This window comes from Setaria viridis, chromosome 3 (assembly GCF_005286985.2).
Source record: "Setaria viridis chromosome 3, Setaria_viridis_v4.0, whole genome shotgun sequence".
NCBI lineage: Eukaryota > Viridiplantae > Streptophyta > Magnoliopsida > Poales > Poaceae > Setaria > Setaria viridis.
Genome location: NC_048265.2, coordinates 15114273 through 15138081, shown reverse-complemented (window position 1 = coordinate 15138081; position 23809 = coordinate 15114273). Strand labels below are relative to the sequence as shown.

The following is a 23809-nucleotide window of genomic DNA, read 5'->3' as shown; positions in this document are numbered from 1 at the left end:
TATACAATGGAAGATAGGTGGACTAAAAATCTAATGGAAGATGTATAGGATTTGCAGAGAAATCCTCGTGCTAGCTTCTTCAATCTGTCATGATGAGGCCCAATATTCTTCAGCCCATGGCCGATTATCCTTTCTGCGCGTTAGCCATCTTTTTTTTCGCCGGCCCATCTCCCATCTCACCATGTGGATAACGTACGTTACAAGCCGCTGCCTGCCACGTAGCACACCTCGCAGCCTCTGCTCCCTACTCCACGCGCTCCCCTGCCTGTCTCCCGCGTCCTCTGCTGCCTTCGACTTCGACAACCCCATGGGATGAGATCCCCCTCCTCGCCATGGCCGCGTCCCTCCTGCCCCCCGCCGCCACCCTCGCCAAGAAGTACCCCACCCTCCTCCACCCGTCCGGCGCCAGGCCACACGCCCAGAGGCTGATCTTCAGGTGCGGCGCGACCAGCGACGCCGCGGACGATGGCTGGGCGTCCTTCGTGGACGAGCTCAAGAGCTCGCTGCAGGACCCGTCCGACACGGTGGCCAGCGACGCCGCCGGCGCGGGCGCCGCGCCGGACGACCTTGTGACCGCGCTGCCACTGGACGCCTCCGCCGACCCGGCCGGTGTCGGGGACACGACCAATGCCATCGCCGGCGCGGCGAACGAGCTCATGGGCGTGGACGCGTCCGGTGCGGCTGCCAGCAGCGACTCCATCCCGGACGGGCTCCTGAGCGTGCTGCACCTGGACGCGTCGAACCCTGCGGTGCGCGCGGCGGGCGGCGCGCTGTCCCGCCTGGACGCGCTCACGGCGGGGCTGTCGGACGCGCAGCGGTGGGCGCTGCTCGGGTTCTTGGGCGTAACATGGCTATACCTGACGGCGCGGCCGGGGGTGTTGAGCGGCGCCGTGGACACGTACGTGCTGGCGCCGCTGCAGCTGGCGCTGGACAGCGTGCTGGGCCGGCGGAGCCTGAAGATGAGCGACTTCGTGGTCGGCGAGCGCATCGGAGAGGGCTCGTTCGGGGTGGTGTACGCCGGCGCCGTTGTGCCGAAGAACGGCGCCGTCGTGGAGGAGCGGTCAGGCAGGGCCCGGACGAGCCTCCAGAACGACGACAGGTACAAGGAGAAGGTCATCCTCAAGAAGGTAAGCACTAAGCAGAGCGCAGCAAGACTGGTGTGGTGTCGAGAGAAATTGATGGCGATGATGGTGATCAGCTGATGTGTGGTTGATCGTGTTCAGATCAAGGTTGGCACGGTGGGGGCGAAGGAGTGCGGCGACTACGAGGAGTGGTTCAACTACCGCATGGCCAGGGCGGCGCCGGAGTCGTGCGCCGACTTCCTCGGGAGCTTCGTCGCCGACAAGACCAAGTCGGAGTTCATCAAGGGCGGCAAGTGGCTCGTATGGAAGTTTGAGGTATGCATCGCCATTGCGTTGAACTCAAATTCAGATATACCAAATTCTGTTGCAACTTGAGAGTTCAGATATCCCAAAAAGAAATATTAAGATACCCAAAAAAAGATTAAATGAAAAATAAAAAAGCTTTGGCCCATGCAGGTCTCGAACCTGCGACCTTCGCGTTATTAGCACGACGCTCTAACCAACTGAGCTAATAGGCCATTTTTGTCATTGGATGTTGATAGCTTCGTTATGATTCTTAGGGAGACCGGACGCTGGCGGACTACCTGGGCGACCGGGCGTTCCCGTCCAACCTGGAGCAGCTCATGTTCGGGCGCGCGCTGCGTGGGCTTGGCACGCTGGAGCGCGACGCGCTGGTGGTGAAGCAAGTGATGCGACAGCTGGTCACGTCGCTGAAGCGCATCCATGGCACGGGCATCGTGCACCGCGACATCAAGCCCTCCAACCTCGTCGTCACCCGGCGCGGGCAGGTGAAGCTCATAGACTTCGGCGCCGCCACCGACCTCCGCATCGGCAAGAACTACGTCCCCGACCGCGCCCTGCTCGACCCGGACTACTGCCCGCCCGAGCTCTACGTCCTCCCCGAGGAGACGCCCGAGCCCCCGCCGGAGCCCATCGCCGCCATCCTCTCCCCCATCCTCTGGCAGGTGATCGCCGGCCATCACCGACACTCCTCCTCTTGCTCTGCATCTCTGATCAGACATTTACAGACACGGACTCCCTTTGCGTTCCTTGCAGCTGAACAACCCGGACCTGTTCGACATGTACTCGGCGGGGATCGTGCTGATGCAGATGGCCATACCGACGCTGCGGACGCAGTCGGGGCTCAAGAACTTCAACGCCGAGCTCAGGTCCGCCGGCTACGACCTCAACAGGTGGCGGCAGAGCACGCGGCGGAGGCCCGACCTGCAGATCCTGGACCTCGACTCCGGGCGAGGCTGGGACCTCGCCACCAAGCTCATCTCGGAGAGGGGCGCCAACGGCGGGGGCAGGCTCTCCGCCGCCGCGGCGCTACGGCACCCATATTTTCTCCTGGGTGGAGATCAGGCCGCGGCCGTGCTGTCCAAGCTCTCTCTCATCAAATAGCATCCGTCCATGGCTCATGGCTGGGTACGTACAGGCTCTATACACATTGGATCATTGGAATCCTCTGATCGGTTCGTCGGTGTACATTACGCATTGTTGAGTCCTTGGCATACGGTGTTCAGCAATGTCATTGGCATTTTTTGCTGTGTAACCACTCATGGGACTATGGGAGGGATCAAGAGGGAGGCATCTGGTGACTGGTGTTACAATTTTCTGTTCTGTATGGGATTGCTTGAACAATGTGGTGCAGAGTTTCAGACACTAGCTAACTTTACATTATACTGGACAGAAATCCTACTTCCGCTGATCAGTTCCTCCAAACTACGCAGATGCAGACTCCCAGAGAGCTCGTCGACTGGTTGCGAAATTCTGAGCTGTTCCCGTTTCAGCCGATCAGGTGTTTGGTCATGCTCGTCCTGATGCTATCCTGACAGACGAAATGGTCACCTAACATTTCTCCTGGCAGTATGGATCGAACTTCTTCTGGAGATCTTCCTGGTTGCCTCCGACCAGCTTGTCGATCTCCTTCTTGTCTCTCATGAAGATGAACGTTGGAGTTGCCCGTATATCAAATTGCGTGACCAGTTCCTGGAGAACCATTTTAAGGTGGCATTTTAACTTCAAAATCTACTTCTTTGCGCAGAAAAGAAAGAAACTCAATTGGAAAAATTCCGAATATTCATGTACCGGCAGTTCATCTACATCAACGGACACGAAAGCAAGATCAGAATGCTTCAAAGAAAGCTCGGCGAATAGTGGAGCAGCAATCCTGCATGGTCCGCACCAAGTCGCACTGAATTTTACCACAACCTGTCCACGTGGACATGTCAACATACATGGTTAACCTGATGAACAGCTGAATGAATTATGCAATGGACAATCAAATACAGCTGCAAACACCTCGATGGTATTGTACCATCAGGGCCAACTCGTCGTGCCCTGATGTCACAAGGAAGGAGTATCTAGTAATTCACTCAGTGTTATCTTTTACTACTCATCTTGGGTACTTACCGTTTGCCCAAGTTCAGTCGCTTCGTCCAATTTCCGTTCCCAACACCGAAGATCTGGTACAACGGTCACTTTTCCGGCGCTGTAGTCCAGATGTTCCTCATCATCTACAGCACTCTGCAAACAGAACCATGATACAAATTTCCTGGATCAGAAACCTACTACAAGCTGCAAATGGCTAGTCTTTCGTATGATCGTATATTCTTTTTAGCAAAACCATGTATCATGTACGTATTAGCAAGCAGATCAAACGAGGCGAAATGGCAATGCATGTTGCAACCAGCAAACTAAAACTGTAATGGAGTAGGATGAGATGGTTTACACTTCCACAGCACCCCATCGGTTCGAGGCAATTCGTCAGGATATTGATCCGGAGCCCTGGATCGAAAATTTGAAATAGAAGATTAGTAATGGTGTCAATGATCCAAGAAAACAAAGAGGGTGTCAATGCCTTATTGCCATGCATAGGTGAAGGAAATAGGCTGATCAGATGGCATGAGACAAATAAATCCGTGAAACGTTTGATTACCCTTTGACATTATTGTTTCAAGATCTATTGAAACAAGTCGAGAAACAAAAGGGTTTCATAAAGATGGTAAATAGTACTTCAGCATTTCGATTGATAAATTACGAGACAAAAGGTCAAGGAGCGGGAGCATGCAAGTACGTTTGATTATCAAGAGTCACGCAGACCAATCGAAAAAAGAAAAAAATTAAAAGGACAAGACCATGATATTAAAAAGCCGAAACTTGTACAAATCATGCTGTTGATCCTTTGAACAGGATGTAGAAAGTGTAGATTCTGTTTAGATCGAACACGGCGCATAGCATCATTGCAAATTAATTAGGTTTCCGCAGTCCCCAACCATAACAAAAAGCATGAGATCAATGCATTGTTGGAGGAGAAACTGGTACGTACTGTTCCTCTGCAAAAGGCCAAGGGATGTTTGTATGTATTCACCTCCCAACCGGACTCAATCCGGCAGCAAACGTCGACGGCAGTTTCCGTTTTCGCTCCCAAGCGCAGCGGCGAGTCGCGCGGCGTTCGGGTGCGGAGGACGGCACCCCGGCGGGGGGCCAGGAGGGAGGGGCGGGGGTGGCGCCGGGAGTGGGCCTAGGGGAGCGAACGAGCCACCGCCATTGCCGGGGCAGATCCCTGATAACCGTGGCAGCACGTTGACGGAAAATGCCCTTCGTGGCAATAGCAGCTAGCCGTCAAAGTAGGGGCGCGCGGGCGCGATCACCAGGACGCTTCAAATAGTCTAGCATTTGGCAAGGGGAGCGAGAGCGACCGGGAGCCCGGAAACGGGGTTTCTTTGGGCACCGAGGGGCAGTGCGAGAAAATGCATGCGACCCTGCCGGTCTTGGTCTTGCACGGCCAAAATTAGCTTTTGTCGGATGGGCTACTTGGCTGTGCTTCAAACGATTGGTAGCGTTTGGACGGGCGCTCTTTCGGCGCAGCCAGCCAGGCATCGGCCGGCGCCCGGAGCCACAAGGGGTGACAGGGCGATGCAACAGCAAGGCGCAGGCGCGCAGCGGCAGCCGTCAGCTGACGCTGGCTTCCAAGCAGCCGGCTCCGGCTGGCACGAAGCGGCCGCTACCACAGCCACAGCCCGGACGGTGTGTCGAGTTGCGGCCGGGGGACCCGCTTGACGTAACGTCACACGGCAGCTCCTGCTGGCAGCTACTGGAGAACGTGTCGAACCCAGCTACTGCTCCGCGCCACCAATGTGCAGAGGGCGACGCGGTTCGTTTGCGAATTCAGCCGTGCAAGCCCTTCGTATAACACGCGGAACGCAGACTGAAGATCAAATCTGCCAGACTAGAATTCTGTTGAGCAGCATGCTCGAAGCCACGGCAAATAACTTCGATGAACTCAATCCACACTTCCACAGTAAAGATATGAGCTCAACGAGTCAAGATGTTGTACACGGCTCCCGCGTCTAAAGCCAGATGACTTCAAGTTCTACAGTTCATATGCTCAATGCACTACCAACAATCTCTGATGCGAAAACTTCACGTGAGCACGCATGCTTCGGTACCAACATGCCCAACCTATCAATGGTAACATGACATGGAACAGGCGAACAGCCTACATTAAAAATGATTCACATGGACATGCATTAGACACAGACAACGAAATAAAAATCTCCGATGAACAATTACCGAGTAACACCGATCCCAACACCAAGGTTCCCAGCAAGCATAAGTGCATAAGCAAAGCATGTCCGACCATCTCACTATGGATGGTAGTTGGACATCGACTACAATACGATCCTACATGGATCGGGGATACACACGACCAGCGACAAATCGAAGGAAATAATGGCCCACAAACAATTTCTTGAGACGACACGGGAATCGTCGCTGATTGACATGCGGAGGTGCTTTGTCAGCCCATCGCATATTTCTGCGTCCAGCTGCGGGCTGTCGACTCGTACTTCGGCCGGTCCGTCTTGTACATGTGGGCAATCTCGGGGACAAGAGGATCGTCCGGGTTGGGGTCAGTTAGCAGGGAGCAGATGGAGAGCAAGACCTGGAACATCCAACAAAGCAACACTCAAATAAGCAACAACACTCTAATTTCATTTAGGTGTATAACATAACAATAACACGTCATTTCCAACAAAACCTAATTGTGGAATTGTGGAACTGAATGAAAAATGAAATTCCATTTCCACATGGACGGTTCCAAAAAAAAGATTAATATGTTGGCATACAGCCAGCATATAAGGGCGCGCCTATGAAACTCCTATGATCATATTCAGCACACTATTAGAGGTGCTGTACTGCAAGTATGGTTGACAGAAGTACAATGTTAGTCTCCATTTAAACAGCTCAAAACATGGTTAAAGCATGATACAAGAAGATCCAAGCACCACAGTATGTTAGTAAAATAGCAAACAGGGTTCATAGAAGCATTCACCGAAAGGACAAAGGCCCTGATATTTCACAGATATATGGTTAAAGCATGTGAAATAATAAATAGAAAAATATTTACCAACTAAATCAAACAAAAGGGCAAACAACATTAGATTTCAGAATTTGCTAGGGGCATTACATCTACAATAGCAACCCCAAACAATGCAGATGATGACAAAAACAGCACAGGAACAGACAGCAAAGGAACCCCAAACAAGGCAGTGAATGTTTCTGCTAACTAATCAATGCAAAATAAGCGATACCCATCAGTAGAAAATTCTTGCATCATCAGAAATTTAGATTTACTCATTTTATAAACATAAAGAAAAAATGAAAAGAAAAAGTTATGCTCATATAGAAAAAAAATATCAGTGTTCAGGATGACCTTAGAAATTGTCAAAGCAGGGCTCCACTGCTCTTTAAGAATGTCAAGGCATATACTTCCATTGCTGTTGATATTAGGATGGAAGACCTTTGTCTTGAAAGACACCTAAAATGAACAGGGCAACAAAGATTCAATAAACATGGACAAAGTTAAAACAACAAAATCTAAGTAAAAGAAACCTCAAGATTTAATGGCTCGTGAAGTTCAGCCATCAAAGGAAGATGCCAAAGCAGATTGTTAATAGGAAATGTAGACAGGTATCAAACATACAATAATCCATGACATTCTTAACATACCGTTTTTCTTGAAATTATTAGCATGAAATATTTAATTTGAGAGAAGCTGTAAGAAATTTATTATTTCCTCAGGTGTACGAAATCACTAACACAGTTCTAAACTACAACTCTGAAAGGATATATTAACAGGGATACTTCATCCAGGAAAAAAAGTTAATGCATTACCAGCTAACACTAAAAGATGATTTTATGCCAGCAGATAAAACAACTATAACCATATTATTAGTTGACCAAGGACAAAGTACTAACAGAAAGGTGAAGCTATCACATAGCAGAAGGGATAATGTACAATGATCTCCCTCCCCCCAGGATGATGACATTAGCAGGAGAAAAAGGAACAACAAAAAGCCTTTCTTGTTTACAAACTTTTACTCAGAAGACGCCTATACTTATTAAAGGTAACCACATTCAGGCTACCCAATACTACACATCTTGCAAGAGCGCACAATACACAATAACTTAGAGTGAATAAAAGGGGAATTTGTAAATAAGATAAACCTCCTGAGTTCTAACCTTCGGAGGTTTGAAGGGGTAATCTGGCGGGAAATGAATGTTCACTAAGAAAACACCACCAGCATAGGGACTGTCAGGCGGTCCCATAATTGTTGCTTGCCAATGAAACATGTCCTCACCGGCAGGACCTGAACATTGTACAAGTGAAATTTGTTCATGAGAAGCAATGGAAAGGCATTGGGAAAAACAAAGTGAGCATGCAAGGACTGGCAATATGGTACAGACAAGATGACATGGTCTGCCTGCACCCAGTGGGTTATGTAAATCTCTGGAGCAGTCATCCATAGTTCCAATAATTACTAGTAATCGTACCTGCACTGCATGATGTGGGGGGATCTCTCTGCAGGTCCTTCAATTCCTTCAGGATACGCTTCGATGCCATGACAAACTCCTGTTTCATCATACATTAGGTAAAAGAAGTCAACAAAAACATAGAACAAAGATTGCAGTAAATCATATCTATTTGTGTATTTGGAAGCAGAGATACGAATGATGAACAACAGAGTCCAAATTATGTTAGTAAAGTGTTGCAGAGAACTCAGCAAATATCAAGCCTGCTAACTGAATTGCGTGACAGTGTTCCATGACAGTCCTGATATTGAACATTTGTGAACCCCATAAAGCTGACTCAAACTTCAGTTTTCGGTTTAGGAAAAAATGCCAACTATTCTAGATAAACAAAAGAAGACACCTCAATCCCATATACTTGGATGATTGTTCAGCTAGCCCCCTAAGCTGGAACATTGGGCTTCCTGCTCTCATGCTTAATATTTGCAAGCTAGATTTCTATATCATAATATCATTTGGCAGCCAAAAATGTCCCACATAAAGTCCAATCAACATTAGGCAGCAATCCAATCATTAGGTTTGGTTTGGCTCGATTATCACTCCTAATAAACTTAGAACTTAATAACATATCACATTTAGCGGCAACATATTTCATAGCTCAGTGATAGTATGGGCTAGCATGCAAATACAAGCAAGTTTAAGTAGCAGATAACCTAATGCTCCTTTCAAGAAGGCAACAATGCTTCAGAAGTCTGGATTAGTACTGTCAGGTCTCCAGCCCAATATACGAATTAACTCTTGTGAACCCCTTATAAATACTCTTACCCTAAAGACAACCAGATATGATAAGCACTTCTAATTTCTGAACTCTTAAGCCTTAACATGCGTATCAAAGTAACCTCCATGCTCCAGGTATGAGTTAAAATAGCCAACAGTCTTAACATGCATATCAAGTAACCTCCATGCTCCAGGTCAAGTATATATGAGTTAAAATAGCCAACATCTACTTCCAAAGCGAAGGCCAATAGCTGAAAGTTTAGTGATGAGGAATGATACAACCCACACTCCATAACGATGAGCAAACCTCTTAGTAATTCCAAATTATCAATTTCAAAACATTCTACCCTGTAAGCCTAGCTTACCATCATAACTAACAATACTAGTGTCAGAACAATATATCAATCATATTTCAGAAATGCACTTTCTAAACGCCCAGAGGGTCAAGGTAAGCTACCGGAAAAAAACAAAACAAAACAAGCTGAGTACAGAGGTGAAACCAGTACAGCACTACAGGCATCTCGGAGATCGGCCTGAACCATCACAAGAGCACGTCACAGCCTGCACGAGCGCATCGATCCTAAAATTCTTACAGAAAGCCCCTACACAGCAAGCAGACGGCCAACTTCATCCATCCAGATCCAGAACAACCAAAAAAGCCCCAATCTCTCACACCATCCGTGAAATCCAGAACACGAGCGCGTAAGGTCGAACACCCCATGCCCCAGCACCGATCGCCCAACGCCTCAAGCAGCCCCGCACCAAATCCGGCTCCGACCGACAACGCCCGGTAGGAAACCAGGAACCTACCACACGCAACACCGCCTCGGCGCGCTCCAAACCGGACCAAACCGCAGATCTACCCGAGACAGCCGCGGCAACCAGAAGAGAAGAGCGGGAAAAAAAACCACACAAAAAGCTCGAGAGAAAAAAACACGCGCGCCTATGGGACGGATCCGGATCGGGAGGGGCCGGAGCTCACCCGCGCCGATCTGACCGGAGCGGAGGCCGAAAAAAATTCGCCCGAAAAAATTCACGCGGAAAAGCGAAGGCTCCCCACCTTCCGCAGGCAGCGAAGACGAGAGGTTGGGGACGGCGAGAGGAGAGAGAGAGAGACGCCTTCTCTCCCTCTTTTTTTTTTCTCCTGCCCCGCCCCGGGTCCCTCGCTTGTGGAGTTGTGGTGTGCGTGCGAGACGGGTTTCCAAAGCGTGTTCGAGCCGGCATTTATAGTCCGCCCGCTGGGCCTGCGGGGTGGGCAGAGGGGCGGAACGTTCGACGTACGTTGGTCTTCTTTATTATTTTTTTCCCTTCTGAGATGATGAGAGCAAATTGTCAGGATCAGAGATTATCAGAAGAGGAATCTGCGTGATCAGGTAAACAACTCGTATTAGGTGTTTATTTACCCAGTAGAGTTAGATTCCAACAACCGATGATCTACCTTCTCCTTCCACTGGTATAGTGGTATGCGATAATATAATCTATTGATCAAAGTTGCAAAGATAGTGTTGACTAAAATCCCATTTGCAGGGAAGCTTTTCATCCCAAACCATGAAGGATGTGCAGTATTTTTTAAGAAAATTTAACAAAATTTAAGGATGTTTGACTGCGCACTTCATGAATTGTTACGCTTCTGCAGCGCGCTGCGTTTGTTAATTACTCATTTCGTTGCTTTGCATCTTACGCTCAAATTTTTCTGACCTCGCACTCGAGAGGTTTGGACTTCTTTCCTTTTTATTGATGTTTCAATTTCTAGGTTATATGGCAAATTGCAGCGTTGGTTTTGATAATTCGGTCGTAAAAGGTTGGCGTCCTTGCTTGGGTCAGATCAAAAGAACAGTCAGTTTAGCCAACACGGATTTTGGTTTGACTGGGCAAGTTCTTGCGTCTAATGCTACCATTTCTTCTACTTCTTTTTCTTCTCTCTACTGCACACTTTGAAGTCAAGAGAAAGCTACAAGGCGAAAGCTTTCGTCAGAAAGAAAAAAGGAATCAATCCATCGCTGATCCAGCGCAGATCTTGTAAAGGAAAGGAAAAACAGGACCGTTGTGGACCTGATGCAAACGTTCTGATCACTAAATTGTCTTCAGTAGGCCTCTTTTTCTCAACAAAAGCAGCAATTTGGATTTGTTTTTCACCGTTAGTACCAACTGCCAGTTCTTCAGTACCGGGGGTCCCACGTATCATACACCGTCATACCACACCGATATGGCGATATGCGATCTCAAAGTGTATAGCATAAAGCATGCACCAGTCGGCAAGAGATCAAATTGTCAAGAAATATGTGAACAGCATTATCGTGATTGAAACAGTCAACCAGAGTATCATTCTGCACCGACAATTAGATTGTATATGAGCCACAAGAAAATGCAAAACAGAGAGAATGCTCATTCGAACAGACTTTAAAAAGTTGTCTCAATTCTCAAACTGAATCGCAGCACGATCGACAAATTAACACGATGATCAGCAGCAGGACTAGAGAAACAAAACAACCACCAGTGCTAACATCATGGAACTAAGAACAGGAAACAATTTTACCAAAGAATGATCAGGAATCAACTGCAAAGGTTCACACACACACACACACACACATACTAAATGCAGAGCTGTCAAACCTATTTCTTTCTCTAAGATGCCATGTTATTGCTGTGCTACTGATGAATGATCAGAAGGATCCCTCCCTTGGTTTGTCCTCCGGGGAGGTCTTCGTCTCCGAGTAGGAGTTCCGGATCTCCTCGATCCTCCTGACCACCTCCTCCATCCGAGGCCGCTCGTCAGGGACAACAGCAACACATGCCATAGCGACCTGGAGCATCTGGACCATCTCGTCCTCGACGTTCGGGTGCCTCAACAAGTCGACGTCGAAAACCTCTGACGTCCACTCTTCTCGCACCACGGACTGCACCCACCGGGGGAGGTGCTCTATGGAGTCCTCGCGGCCGGGGGATCTCAGAGGGGCTTTACCTGTGAGCATCTCGAGGAGCAGGACGCCGAAGCTGTAGACGTCGGATTTCTGCGTCGGTTTCTTGGTCTCGAGGACCTCAGGCGAGCGGTATCCGATGAGACGTGGGTGGACGTGGGGCGGGGCCATGAGCTGGGCAAGGCCGAACTCGGTGACGCAGGCGCTGAGTTCCTGGGAAATGAGGATGTTGCTTGACTTGATGTTCCCGTGGATGAACTTCCCGCCAACCTCGCCATGAAGATAAGCCATCCCACGTGCAGTGCCCAGAGCTATTTTCACTCTTGTTTCCCAGTCCAATGGATTTCTTCCAACAGCTTTATTCCCTGGGTATTTGTAATCAACAGTTAGTCTGTTGTCATATAATTTTCTCAATACAAACGAGTATAATGAGCAAGTTAGTCAGACTTTCAGATAATAAGTTAGCAAAATGGTTGAAACGGAAAAGAGCTACAAACGCTACATTTTGCAACGTCCTACAGCCGTCATGTTCAATTTACACAGTTTGCAGGTCATCGCAATTCATTACTTGAGCTACTTGCATCCCCAATCTGTGCAATAAAGGCTATCCTGTGAGCGCTGGCAGATCGCAAGTCAGTATTGGTGTGATACCTCAAAGCAGGTAATGGAAAAGCAAGGCACTATGGAACCACCATTTATTCTTTTGCACACACTGCAAGTTGCAACGGCCAGAAACCGCAAGTATAGCTCAAAAGCCTAAAATTTCTAGCTATAAGAGTAGGTCTTTTAGACTGTTCATGTGAACTCCAGAACAATTGTAGGAATCATAAAAACAATGAATAAATCAGTGAGGAACGTATATGTTGACATGGCTTGTAAATTGTAGTACTTCAATATATTTTATCTTCAGAGAGCTATCACCCAAGGGCCTAAAGGTAGTAGTACATAGGGAGTCTATATCTATCTTATACAAAAAATAATCATTCTACTATATCTAGGTGCATAATAATATCTATGAACCTAGAAAAGTCAAAACGACCTACAATTTGGAACGGAGGTAGTAGCTTATTATAAGCTACAAATTACAGAATTTCAACTCTCTAGTATCTACAGAGTTCTAAAGAATCAACATAAAGCACTACACTATGCTAGAATGCAAGTATGCAACCACCTGAGCCTTCAAATGTTGGTTTCTACCTTGTGATTCTAATTAAGCTTCTATCAATAGAGGGATAAAAAAAAAGGTTATGCTGCAAGCCTATTGGAGCTTCATATAGGTACCCGAATGAACTTGAATATGTTTTGCTCAAGCATATGTCTTGATCAAGGATCTATTTCAGCTATCAACATTTTCAAGTTGAAGTAAGCTAATAGCTTTAGTTTTCATTAGTACAAAAAAGGGGTTCAAACTAGCATTCTTACAGGTAGTAAAATGTAAAATGATTCAAATAGATTATTCAAAGTGAAGGACATACCATGCAAAGCAGCAGAAAGGCTACCCAATGGGACATAGTCATACACCAAGAGCTTCTCATCCTTAGAGTAATAGTAAGCACGCAATGGGACTGTGTTCTGATGCTGGCAAACCTTGCCAATTAGCTCCATCTGCTGTTCGAATTCCCTCTTTCCTGCCACCACTTCCTTCAGTCTCTTGACCACTACTGTTGTCCCATCCTCAAGAACAGCTTTGTAGGTAGTCCCATAACTTCCTTTTCCAAGGACTTCAGCCGAAGCCCTCAACAAATCCTCCAAGTCGAAATTATATGAACATCCCTCAAAGAAAAACAATTTATTCCTCTCTGCTTCTTGAATACCGCTGCTGTATTCTGCCTTGGATTTTTCTGCCCTTCCACCAGCAATAGCCTTTCCTTTGGATGAAGATGATGCCGCGCCAGGCTCTGCGTCTTTCTTTCTTTTGAAAATGCATACCAAGAGAATGATAATCAAAAGCAATACTATGGCCCCTACTCCAGCAGCTATTGCAATAATGACACCACGGCTAAGCTTTTTCCATATGCTTCTTCTGCCATTTTGGGGTGATGGTGATATTGGAGAGGGTGGGGTTCCTGGACATGGTTCCAATGGAAATCCACATAGAAAGGTATTTCCCAAGAAAGAACTAGCTGGGAACTTCTGCAGGGAAGGTGGTATAGGTCCGCTCAGGTTATTGTTACTCAAATCCAAATGTCTCAATTTGGGGAGGTGAAGATCAGGGATGGGTCCAGAAAGAGAGTTGTTCTGGAGAAGCAATGCAGTCAGTTCAGTGATATCTTGCACTTTCAACGGGATTTCTCCATTGAAGGAATTGTATGACAGGTCTAAGAATGTTAGGCTGGAAGACAGTGTACTTGGTATAATTCCAGACAAGTTGTTGTGCTGAAGATAAAGGGAGTGCAGAGAAGGAATGGATGCTACGTCAGGAGGAAGATTAATAGTGAGACGATTTGACCTAAGGCTCAACACCTCTAGTGCATCAAGCTTGCCAAGTGTGCCCCCAGGGATAGGACCAAAGAGCCCTATTGCAGGTAGCCGCACTTCACGTACACGCTTCCCATTGGGCGTGCAAGTAATCCCGACCCACGATGTGCATACTTGGGTTGTGGAGGTCCAGTTGAGCTTTCTGCCATGAGGCAGTGATGCAGCAAATGCAAGAAGGGCCTGCTTATCAGAGTTCAGGTCAGCACCTTTAGCACATGGAAGATGCGTAAAGAAAAGCGCAGCAGAAAAAATAGCTATAAGCCTCAGATGCCACATTGTTAGGAACAGCAGGAGGAATAAGGGGAAAATGCAGTTATAATCCAAGAGTCTCCATCAGTGCATCACTCCTGCCACATAAAAGGGTGACAAGAGTCAACGATAAGTGAATACATGGTTTGTATTTTTAGAGTCAAGAGAACAGTATAAAAGTTCAGTTTACAAGTGGAAAACAGGTACAAAGGCAAGGGAATTTGTATAGAAAACATAATACATTGCATTTTCCAATGGGCGTTTATATGCCTTTTTCTTATAGGGTATTTGCATGATCTGTAACTAACCAAACAAGCAGCTACTGAAAATATATGCTCCGAGAGATCTTGAAGAAAAAGAATCAGTTAATAGCATGCAAGAATCATTCCCACTGCTTAAGTTTTTAAATGTCAAACCAGGTATGGTTCTCCATCATTAAATATCAGATTCTAATCCTGCTAAAGAATAATAGTAAATATGCTTACAAGAATGTCATCTACCGTGATTCGTGAGACTAATAGGTTTTAGACCTACAACTTTATGGAGCTCGCTAGTTGAAACAGGACGAGCAGATTACACACAAAGTAATAAATTATAAACAATCAGCATCCTTTGGTAATTCCAACATATTTTATTGCCACTGCCCTCACTATCTTACATCATAATGAGGAACCTATACTTAGCGCCCTAGCTAATTTGCATCAGACACAGAAAGCTGGTCTAAGCTCCCTCATGAGATAATGATAAAGTGTGTCCAGTTTGATATATTTCAAGGGGACCATCAGATTCCTCAACTGCCACACAGCAACCTCCTCCCTAAAGTAGTAAAACGAAACGAAAATAGAATGACACATCTTGTCTTCTCTTTTAGCCTCAACCGAAAGACCCGAACCCAAACAAATCTTCCGGTTTATCACAAGCTTTGTGAAAAGGACAGCTAGGATCATGTGCCATATAAAAGAAAACCAACATATCTTTTAGCAAGTAGCCATCACTCTTTAGCCTTTTCTGAAAAGGATAACTCCACAGTGTTAACAAAATAGCCACCGCGCCTAAACAATGGCGCCCGATCATAAACAGAACGGACACAAGGGTGGTGACAAAACACTACCCCTGTAGAACTTCTAAAGAGGAGGCACAGCACGTTGGTGGACTCCCTTGCACATGTGTAACTTACACAAAAGCAGCATTGCTGGGCACCTAACCTAGACCCAATTACTACACCTAATGCCGTTGTTTTCTCAAGGACCGATTGCTTTGGAAAAAGGCGTCAGCACGAAACCAAAAGTCCAGCATGTAAAGCAGGTGGTCTCAGATGCAAGAAACCAAAGGGAAAGAGGGCTTGACAGGCAGGGTGGGGCTCTGCTCATTGATGGGGGCGGCCATGGGCAGCACGGCGCCACAGCACACCGAGGAGGGATCTCAGGCTCCACGCCATAGGACAAATTCAAGGCAAGAGACATCACCATCTCAACACCCCATAGGACAATTGCAACAGTAGATGTACGAGTAAGATTATCAAGAGTTCCCCTGAAATAAAGATCTTCCATGTTCTCCTACCCCTCCCCCCCCCCCCCCCCTCCCCCCCCCCCCCCCCCCCCCCCCCCCCCCTTCAAGCTTGGGAATTCCTCATGTTTTCTAGAATATGCAGGAGAGCTGCGTATCATTCCATTAAGAAGAAGAAATATTTGTTACAACACGGGCTAGCCGGGCACGCGCACACGGGTCGAAACGCGCACACGGGTTCGACGTTACTGATGTTTGTTACATTGAAACACTAGAGCAACCGTTACATTAAAGAAATTCCCCATGTAAATGTTGCTGCAAGTTGCAGTTCAGTACTGCACGCCTGACCTGCTCCATTGCATTATTTTCAAGTTGTTGTTTGTTTATGTAACAGTTGCAGGTTTTTTACACGAACGTGAAGTACAAATCACTAGTTCAGTACTTCAGTACCACTTTGTTTTTTGCGTGGAAAAAATATGTATCGCTTCACTACCACACCAATAAACGCAATGGCCCCGTAGAGATTCGAAGTGCTCGACCGCTCCCCTACTACTAACAAAAGCGCAATTCCAGTGCATTCTCTTTCCCCTTTCCTAAAGACAAAAGCATGGACGCATCGACCAAACAAAATGCGTTTGAAGAAAAAAAGCGGAACGCCATTTGCTTTCCTGCAACAGTGGCGCGGAGAGCGCAAGGAGCGGATTACTACATTATACCTACAGATCGTTTTCGCCGCGGTACGCAGTACTACTGTACTGAAGAACTCTGAATTGCGCCGTACCTCGCAAGTTGCCGTTGCAGGTCGGAATCTCGGAGCCGGAGGCGAGGTCCATTTCGCGCCGCGCGGCGCGCCGCCTCCCCGGTGGCGGCGACCCAGGAGTCCAGGACGCGGAAGGAACCGGCGGAGATGGCGCCCTGGGAGAGAATTCCAACCTTCACGGCGTCACCAAGAGAGCGCAACCGAGAAAAAACCCAAGCGCCGTCTCGGGGTCGCCGCCCGCCTCAGGGCCGGGCCTTGCGGTCACCGCCCAGAGGCCAGCCGCGCCAGGAATCGCTCCGAGGAGACAGCCCGATCCGCCGCGGGAACGGCCGGCATTCCACCGCGCCGGACCGGCCACCGCCGCCGCCCTCCTCCTCTCCTCCTTCCCCTCACCTCTCAGCCTCTCACGGTCTTTCTCTCTCTCCCTCCCGGTCTCCGTCCCCGCCCGCCTCTGCACCTCCGTCTGACCCTCTCGTTGCAGACTTGCAGTTGCGAGCGGACGCAGGCAGCCAGTGAAGATGCTGAAGCCGCGGGAGGTGGAGTGCGCGCCGTGTGCGGGGTGCGCGCGCCTGCCTGCGTGCAAGCCCGCTGCGCGTTAAGAGAAGTGGTCTGTTCGTGGTGCCGGTGCGACGGGTTCTCTCATTAGTTCTGGAGGGGAGCTAAAAAGCAAGTGACGGATTTGCCCCTGGGCCCAGGGTGCAGTGTTATGGCTGCCAGGAGGGAGCCGGATTGAGTGACTTTACTCAATTGAAGTCACGCTGCAACTTTGCCTCCATCTCCAGCGTCTATTATCGATCCAACGTCTCCGTAATTTCCCAAACAAAAGGGCCCAGCAGCCAGTGACCTGTGCGGCGCAATCGCCTTCGTCAGCTCGCTCCAGCGCGCAGGCAGGATCCTCCCGATCCCCAGACCCCAATCCGCGAGTGAACACACGTTGCGCCGCCCTCCAACCTCCATGCCGCCCCCGCCGCCAGCCACTTGCTTTTCTCGCGCAGGTAGGATCACGCTCGGCCGCTCCCAAATTCGCGGGCGAGCGCGCGCTGCTGCCCTCACTTCGACGCCGCGGGCATTCGAAAGACGAAGACGTCCATCGATGCGGCGCTACGCCAGCCTCAACGACGACAGTACAACACCAACGAGGTTACAAAATATGGCAACGAGCAAATGAGATTACAATACAACCATCACGTGAAGTTGCCTTGTGGAGGTCGATCATGTCCCTGATCCTTGCGTAGATGCTGACCTCCAACGCTAGCTGATCCAGGCGCCGTGCCTGAGGATGTGGACCTCCGGCCGGCGTGATGTGGGAGAGCTCGGGCGGCGCGGAATGCAGGGGCTGGCGGCGGGGGCGGCACGGAGGGCGGCGCGCGTTCGCGCGCGGGTTGGGGATCGAGATCCCGCGTGCAGGCTGAAGCCAGCCGAGGAAGACGATGCGAGGAAAGTCACGCCGCTGGGCCCTTTCGTTGGGAAAGGACGGATGCGTTGGATCGAGAATAGACGATGGAGATGGAGGCAAAGTTGCAGCGTGACCGTGGGCCCAACAGAAGGACGCGGATGCTCGTGGGCTCGTGGCAAGCTGTGCTAGTCTGAAAAAAAATTGCTCGTTACTACGGAGTGGTAGCAGCAGTTAGTAGTTACTGCGACGATGGCAGACCTGTGGTACATTGATTAATCTCATGTACTGCTGTCCGATGCTTGGGATGCAAACAACGAACAGATAGAAAGAAAACTGAACGTAGCTGGCATGTATTCCTAACTGGCACTGGCCGTCGTTCCCAACCATAGCTCCTGCAGGGCTGTTGAAGGTGTGTTGTTGGGGAGATAAAAGAAAAAGGAACGTGTGTGGTTGCATCTGCGTGCTCCTGACTTGATTTTAGCTTGCTTTTGCTCTTCTTTGATACCTCAAGTCATGTCGCTGGTGATCTATTTTTTCCTTAATCTCCTGGGTTTAGAAATCGAACTGTTGGCATTTTGGATTCACCTGTTTCTTCAGAGACAGGTGAGTTGTATAAACTGTCGTGTGTCCTAGTGATGGCCATTGATAGAGGTCGTCGTGCATTGAGCATTTTTTTACGAACAGGCACAAGAAGATTGTGCCTATTTCATTGATAAAAAAGGAGAGTATAACCGGCTAGTCGATAGATTTACAAGTGATTACTCACGAGCTAATAACGCGCTAGGTCCTTACTCACGAGATCGTGCATCGAGCATCGGCTGTGAATGTGATCGATGCAGCTACCTTGGGATCTTGCACTTGCAGCCGCAATGGAAAGGCAACTCCGGGCAAACATGCATACATGATCCAATCATGCTCGCTGCTGGTCAGCACATGGACTGACGACGGACACCCATGAGTAGGCCATCACCCAGCTCCTTTTCTGATCCTGCCGAGCTCATTCACGCTTGCAGCTTGCTCTGCTGCTAACTTTGCTAGTAGCTTTTGGTGCGCGTAGGCATGCATGCCCGTCGACCAGAAAAGAAAATCACGCAGATTTCGCCAAATCATGCACGGCCCCTCGCGGCTCTGCTTTCGGTTTCTCTCGCTTTTCTTTCTTTCTTTTCTTTTCTTTTTTCTTTGCCTTCCATAACAGTCATACATGGGTGCTTTCGTTAAAAACGAATTAAAAGAACGATCCATGTGGTTGATCGGAGTGGTTGCAAGTTTGCAGCCTTTGAAGGGATCTCTGACTCGAGAGTGTGTCGTAGCTCAGAGCAGGCCCGACGCAGGCACTTTTCGCTGTACCAGTTGGTTACCTAACCTGCGTCCGTAGTGACAGCGCAGCTCGCAAGGCGCCTGCACGTACCGACGTCCGCAACTGACGTCTGCTGAAGTACTGATCGATCATCGACGAGGGCACGAGGTCACTCAACACGGGAATAGCCACGTACTGCTAGGCAACGCGACCCGCGGGCACGTTGCTGCTCGGTCGCGTTTACAGAGAAGTCACGTCTCACGTCCAACCGCCCATAGGAATTTTTGACGCGGAAAATGGTGGTGTAGGAATACATTTCATAACAACTTTTAGGTGTGCAAGTGTACCTCAAGTCCTGAACTGAATCGTGTGTTTTGTAGACAGGAACCAAAGGAGCTGGATTTGTTGTTCCTATTTCCAAAGCACAAGGCGTATCTGATTTCGTGTTTCCTGTCACGTCTGAGGTCTGATCCCTTGTTTATGACAACTTTATTCTAGGTTTCAGGTTTCCGCCATGGCGAGCCGATGCCTTTTTATCAGAGTTGGATGGTTGGCCCCAAGTAATTTCCTTAACAGGTCACATCATCTGTAGCCAGTTTTAATGCAGCGTCCTTCCTATCCTAGCTCAAAGAAAGGTTAAGCACAATCCCAACGTGCCATGGCGCCGCCCTGCCCTGCTCTGAAATAGATAGCCAGGCCGGGAGGTCCTTGTCGGCCTCTTCTCGATCGGTTTAGGTCCCGTTTGGATCCAGAATCTGGATTCTCAAAATCTGGATTCTGATGGATTTCCAAAATCTGAATTCTGGATAAAATCTGAATGAACCTGTTTGGATTCTAGATTCCAAAATCTAACTTTTTTGTTGTTTGTTGCATACATGTCTTTTTTGCCCTTCTATTTCATGCGTCATCAGTCAAGACAAAAAAAATTCCTAATTGCAAGAATGCAACGGCATACAGGTTCTACATAATATTTGTCAATACAAACACCCTCTCACATAGCTTTGCTATAGCATCTCGAAACGCATTCATGTCGATATCCTCGTCACCTAAAAGGTTCGTAGCACCACTTGCTTGAGAAGCAGCTGTCGTCGGCATGGGCATGTACTCCTCATCTTGGTCACACATATCAAAGTCTTGATCCCTCATATTACTTTCTCGAATGAAATTATGTAGAGCCATCGAAGCAAGGATTATTTTGCTTTGCTTATTCAATGGATAACTCGGCAAGTCTAACAACATCCGCCATTTCATCTTCAATACTCCAAATGACCGCTCAATGACATTGCGCAGGGATGAGTGCAAATAATTGAATACCTCTTTTTTACCTCTTGGTCTTGGACCTTGTTGAAATTCCGGCAAATGATACTTCGTTCCCTTATAAGGTGCAAGATAACCCGGTCGATTAGGGTACCCCGAATCCACAAGATAAAATTTCCCTAATACATAAAATTGCATAATTGTAACATAGAACCAATAATTTTTGCCACATTTAAATAACATGCTTATTTACCTTGTGGCGGATGAGGGAACTTATCACCATATTTGTTTATTGCGTCGTTGAAAACCCTCATGTCATGTACAGACCCCGGCCATCCCGCAACCGCAAACGTGAATCTCATGTCGAAGTCACAAACAGCCAATACGTTTTGACTCGAGTAACCATGTCGACCAACATGTTGAAGCACTTTTGACGATGGAACAACAACCGGGACGTGCGTTCCGTCTATTGCCCCAATGCAATTGTCAAAGTGAGGTGAGAACCGAGGATTCCGCAATCTAGGATGGACTATTCTAAAATGAGGATCTCTAGGTTTTATAACATCAGCTGAGAGCCTAAATACACTATCCAAGACTTGTTCAAATTTCCTACTAACCGTCTCAATCGACCTCTCAAAACGATTTTCAGCTTGTCTCAATGATTGTGGTGCTCCAATGATCCACAGGAACATAGCCAATGACTCAATGGAGCTCATCCTTTTTGATGAGTTCAGTCCATATGATGACACCAACACATCATGCAGCCGCCAAAAACGTTCCCTACTCATTCTAAACATGTCGTGGCAAGCTGTTGGATTGCTAAGTGTTGTCATGACCCACTCATATCCAGAAAGACCAGTTTTCACCTTCTTAGTTTTGTTCATGAAAGCAGATTCGTAGTACATACCGAAAATGCAGGCCACAGCTCCAAATTGATGCACAGCTCCAATTGTCCCAGTGCATTCCTATTTACTTCATCTTCATCAGTTGAAGAAGATTTACTCGCTGACTCATCATCATCATCACTTGAGGAATAGGTCATCTACATAACACAAAAATACGTCAAACAAAAATCCCAAATAAAAGGTGATGACTAATATATAACCATAACACAGACTTTAACAAAATAGACATCCCACATAACAAAAGAGTTTGTCATATATACATGCCATAATTCACAAGCTACTTGCTGTTCTTCTTCTCGACAGCATATCACAAAAGAGATCATATATACATGCCACAAGTTAACTGTGTACTTCTTTCCTTCTCCTGCCCATCACACATCACAAAAGAGACCTTCAAGTTCATTGTCTACTTGCTTTTCTTCTCCTGGCACCAGCTCTTCAACCAGGCTAGCCTTCCTTCTTTGGTGGTCAAACTGAGAAACACGGCACGATGCTCTGTTTTGACAAATAATTTGCTAGCCATAAAATGCTCATCAGTTCCTTCAACTGCCCCACTCTCTACCGCCAAACGCATACAGTGTTGTACAGATTCGAAAATGTAGTCCCCCTGCAATGCCTTTTGAGCAACAGCACAATTTTCTTGCATAGTCTCCCATATCCCCTTCATTACCTTCACCATAGGACTCTTTGTCCTCTTCCTCGGGCTAGTTGCAGTAGTGCTAGTACTCCTGCACCGCTTTCTAGGAAGGGTACGTTCAGGACTCCTGTCACCAACATCACCTTCATCACCTTCATCACTTTCAATTACCTGTTCGCCAGGTATGCAAGAAGATGACCCATCCACCGCAATATTCTGAAACATCACTTGAAGCTCATCTAGATTATCTGGAGGCCCATATCGCAGCTTCCTCCATTCGCCATGATTCTGAAATGAATATAGAAAAGATATTAATGCACAAAGCTTATGTCGCACAAGTATGTTCAATATGGAAGTAGCAGGGGATAGGCGTCAAATACCTTTGTGTGCTTTTTCCACCAAGCGTCATCTGCCACGACCGTGCCCCTACCCCATCCAAGTCCACTCTGTTTGTTTGCATACAACCAGAAGGCATACATGCGTCGAAGGGCATCCCATCGGTTCTTGAACTGCTGCTTGGAGTGACGCAGTCCTGTCCTCTCTTCAAATTTCGCAGCTATGTTGTTGTAGGCCCTATTAGTCAAGTGTCCTTTATTGCTGTTACCGGCTGTAATTTCCTCAACACAAAGCTCACAGAATGCAGCATTATTGGCGCTATTGGCCCAGTCAGCCTTGTCAAATAGGTCGTCGGTCTATTATACAAATAGAATTATGATGACACAGGTGAAAAAATAGAACTGAGTCAAGTGGATAAAAAATACAGTATAGCAACTAGCATTCATCCCACAATTTCCACTGTCATATGCTTTGAGTGAAGCACGTCAAAGACTGTCAGCTGACTTAAAGTATAACAGTTGCAACTTGAATAAACTTATGTTAGTTCAACAATGTTGCACGACGTTGCAGACAATTTGTAAATAATGTCATAAGGTCTTTCCTTGGTGCCCAGACTAACTACAGAAATATACAACTCCCCTCTAGTTACAAGAGAGCTATTTTGGGAACACTTACGGTAGGCACATGAAAATGATAATAGAAATATCTAGAAAGGTGCTACCATAATATTGCAGATTCCTTGGGTCATACAAATATATAATACAGAAACTTGATAGATGGTAAGGATCATAGTATATCATCAATTAGGGAACTTGGTTTGATATCATAATAATCCGATTATTACAACACAGTTTCATAATATTCTTCGTATATTCAGGAGAAAAGGAATGTAATCGATATGCTTTTGCTTCTTATATTTTCGCAACTGTAAATCGTACGGTCCATAGTATTATAAATTGCAGAACTTGATTTGATATCACAGTAATCTGATTGTTGCAACACAGTTTCCTACATTCCTCCGTATATTCAATTCGAAAGGGATGCGAATCAATATACTGACATGCTCAATAGCTTGCCACCAATAGATCTGGTTCCAATGCTACATCACTATGCTGTACCCTGAACTCTACAGTTTATATTCCTAACATAGTATGTGGTCCAGCTTGTCCATATAGATGTGCCTGATCCCAGGTGATTCATATCAATCTATTTATGTACTGCCTAATCCTGTTTCCTTCCATACTGATGGCTACACTTCAATTTGTGAAATCCCTGTGTAAAAACTCAATTGTTGCACTTTTTCTGTTCACTAGTGAAATTACTGAAATATGTGAGTAAAAGGAAATAGTTATACCGATGCATCAATGTCCTGAAGATCGTCGGCCTCTTCGTTGG

The 23809-nt window shown here is 47.3% G+C and overlaps 5 protein-coding genes and 1 non-coding gene across 12 annotated transcripts; 1 reads left to right on the top strand and 5 right to left on the bottom strand.

Annotated features, from left to right (window-relative positions):
- Nucleotides 1-222: 222 nt before the first annotated feature.
- On the top strand, nucleotides 223-3675 carry LOC117849930 (serine/threonine-protein kinase STN8, chloroplastic). Of its 3 annotated transcripts, none has more exons than XM_034731673.2 (5): nucleotides 223-1127; nucleotides 1224-1397; nucleotides 1643-2047; nucleotides 2139-2510; nucleotides 2816-3675. In XM_034731673.2, exons 1-4 carry the CDS (start codon nucleotides 333-335, stop codon nucleotides 2484-2486), a joined length of 1722 nt encoding a protein of 573 aa, XP_034587564.1. In that variant the 5' UTR covers nucleotides 223-332; the 3' UTR covers nucleotides 2487-2510; nucleotides 2816-3675. The 3 variants fall into 3 exon arrangements, with proteins under 3 accessions (XP_034587564.1, XP_034587565.1, XP_034587563.1); XM_034731674.2 differs by having other exon boundaries at nucleotides 2776-3675; XM_034731672.2 differs by lacking the exon at nucleotides 2816-3675 and having other exon boundaries at nucleotides 2139-2793.
- Nucleotides 1527-1600, bottom strand: TRNAI-AAU (transfer RNA isoleucine (anticodon AAU)). Its single transcript has one exon. It is a non-coding gene; the product is annotated as a tRNA-Ile (tRNA).
- On the bottom strand, nucleotides 2685-4851 carry LOC117849931 (thioredoxin H5). 3 transcript variants are annotated; one of them, XM_034731677.2, is made up of 5 exons: nucleotides 4414-4851; nucleotides 3817-3872; nucleotides 3498-3611; nucleotides 3174-3296; nucleotides 2685-3074 (listed from the first exon to the last, which is right to left on the bottom strand). In XM_034731677.2, exons 2-5 carry the CDS (start codon nucleotides 3832-3834, stop codon nucleotides 2934-2936), a joined length of 396 nt encoding a protein of 131 aa, XP_034587568.1. In that variant the 5' UTR covers nucleotides 3835-3872; nucleotides 4414-4851; the 3' UTR covers nucleotides 2685-2933. The 3 variants fall into 3 exon arrangements, with proteins under 3 accessions (XP_034587568.1, XP_034587567.1, XP_034587566.1); XM_034731676.2 differs by having other exon boundaries at nucleotides 4456-4848; XM_034731675.2 differs by lacking the exon at nucleotides 4414-4851 and having other exon boundaries at nucleotides 3817-4407.
- A 740-nt stretch (nucleotides 4852-5591) lies between these two features.
- On the bottom strand, nucleotides 5592-9868 carry LOC117850941 (ubiquitin-conjugating enzyme E2 11). 3 transcript variants are annotated; one of them, XM_034732830.2, is made up of 5 exons: nucleotides 9736-9868; nucleotides 7923-8001; nucleotides 7611-7738; nucleotides 6802-6906; nucleotides 5592-6030 (listed from the first exon to the last, which is right to left on the bottom strand). In XM_034732830.2, exons 2-5 carry the CDS (start codon nucleotides 7990-7992, stop codon nucleotides 5887-5889), a joined length of 447 nt encoding a protein of 148 aa, XP_034588721.1. In that variant the 5' UTR covers nucleotides 7993-8001; nucleotides 9736-9868; the 3' UTR covers nucleotides 5592-5886. The 3 variants fall into 3 exon arrangements, with proteins under 3 accessions (XP_034588721.1, XP_034588722.1, XP_034588720.1); XM_034732831.2 differs by having other exon boundaries at nucleotides 9658-9800; XM_034732829.2 differs by lacking the exon at nucleotides 9736-9868 and having other exon boundaries at nucleotides 7923-8020.
- Nucleotides 9869-11041: 1173 nt separating this feature from the next.
- On the bottom strand, nucleotides 11042-17232 carry LOC117850940 (probable inactive receptor kinase At5g58300). The gene is made up of 3 exons (XM_034732828.2): nucleotides 16608-17232; nucleotides 13069-14418; nucleotides 11042-11958 (listed from the first exon to the last, which is right to left on the bottom strand). Exons 2-3 carry the CDS (start codon nucleotides 14345-14347, stop codon nucleotides 11339-11341), a joined length of 1899 nt encoding a protein of 632 aa, XP_034588719.1. The 5' UTR covers nucleotides 14348-14418; nucleotides 16608-17232; the 3' UTR covers nucleotides 11042-11338.
- A 3007-nt stretch (nucleotides 17233-20239) lies between these two features.
- On the bottom strand, nucleotides 20240-21456 carry LOC140222165 (protein ALP1-like). Its single transcript, XM_072292371.1, has 2 exons — nucleotides 20790-21456; nucleotides 20240-20715 (listed from the first exon to the last, which is right to left on the bottom strand). Exons 1-2 carry the CDS (start codon nucleotides 21439-21441, stop codon nucleotides 20240-20242), a joined length of 1128 nt encoding a protein of 375 aa, XP_072148472.1. The 5' UTR covers nucleotides 21442-21456.
- Between the last annotated feature and the right edge of the window lie 2353 nt (nucleotides 21457-23809).

Bases quoted from the DNA above. Each gene is read 5' to 3' on its own strand.
- LOC117849931 (XM_034731675.2), bottom strand. From the start codon at position 3,960: ATGCATGGCAATAAGGCATTGACACCCTCTTTGTTTTCTTGGATCATT. The intron at 3,612-3,816 runs GTAAACCATCTC...TTCTGTTTGCAG, and splicing joins CGATGGGGTGCTGTGGAAGT to AGTGCTGTAGATGATGAGGA. The intron at 3,075-3,173 runs GTACATGAATAT...ATGGTTCTCCAG, and splicing joins TTGATGTAGATGAACTGCCG to GAACTGGTCACGCAATTTGA.
- LOC117849930 (XM_034731673.2), top strand. From the start codon at position 333: ATGGCCGCGTCCCTCCTGCCCCCCGCCGCCACCCTCGCCAAGAAGTAC. The intron at 1,128-1,223 runs GTAAGCACTAAG...GATCGTGTTCAG, and splicing joins AGAAGGTCATCCTCAAGAAG to ATCAAGGTTGGCACGGTGGG. The intron at 1,398-1,642 runs GTATGCATCGCC...TATGATTCTTAG, and splicing joins GGCTCGTATGGAAGTTTGAG to GGAGACCGGACGCTGGCGGA.
- LOC117850941 (XM_034732829.2), bottom strand. From the start codon at position 8,013: ATGATGAAACAGGAGTTTGTCATGGCATCGAAGCGTATCCTGAAGGAA. The intron at 7,739-7,922 runs GTACGATTACTA...TACAATGTTCAG, and splicing joins CCCCACATCATGCAGTGCAG to GTCCTGCCGGTGAGGACATG. The intron at 6,031-6,801 runs GTCATCCTGAAC...TGGATGTTCCAG, and splicing joins CTGCTTTGACAATTTCTAAG to GTCTTGCTCTCCATCTGCTC.
- LOC140222165 (XM_072292371.1), bottom strand. From the start codon at position 21,441: ATGTACTACGAATCTGCTTTCATGAACAAAACTAAGAAGGTGAAAACT. The intron at 20,716-20,789 runs GTAAATAAGCAT...TTTATGTATTAG, and splicing joins GTTCCCTCATCCGCCACAAG to GGAAATTTTATCTTGTGGAT.
- LOC117850940 (XM_034732828.2), bottom strand. From the start codon at position 14,347: ATGTGGCATCTGAGGCTTATAGCTATTTTTTCTGCTGCGCTTTTCTTT. The intron at 11,959-13,068 runs GTATGTCCTTCA...ACAAATACCCAG, and splicing joins CCTTTCTGCTGCTTTGCATG to GGAATAAAGCTGTTGGAAGA.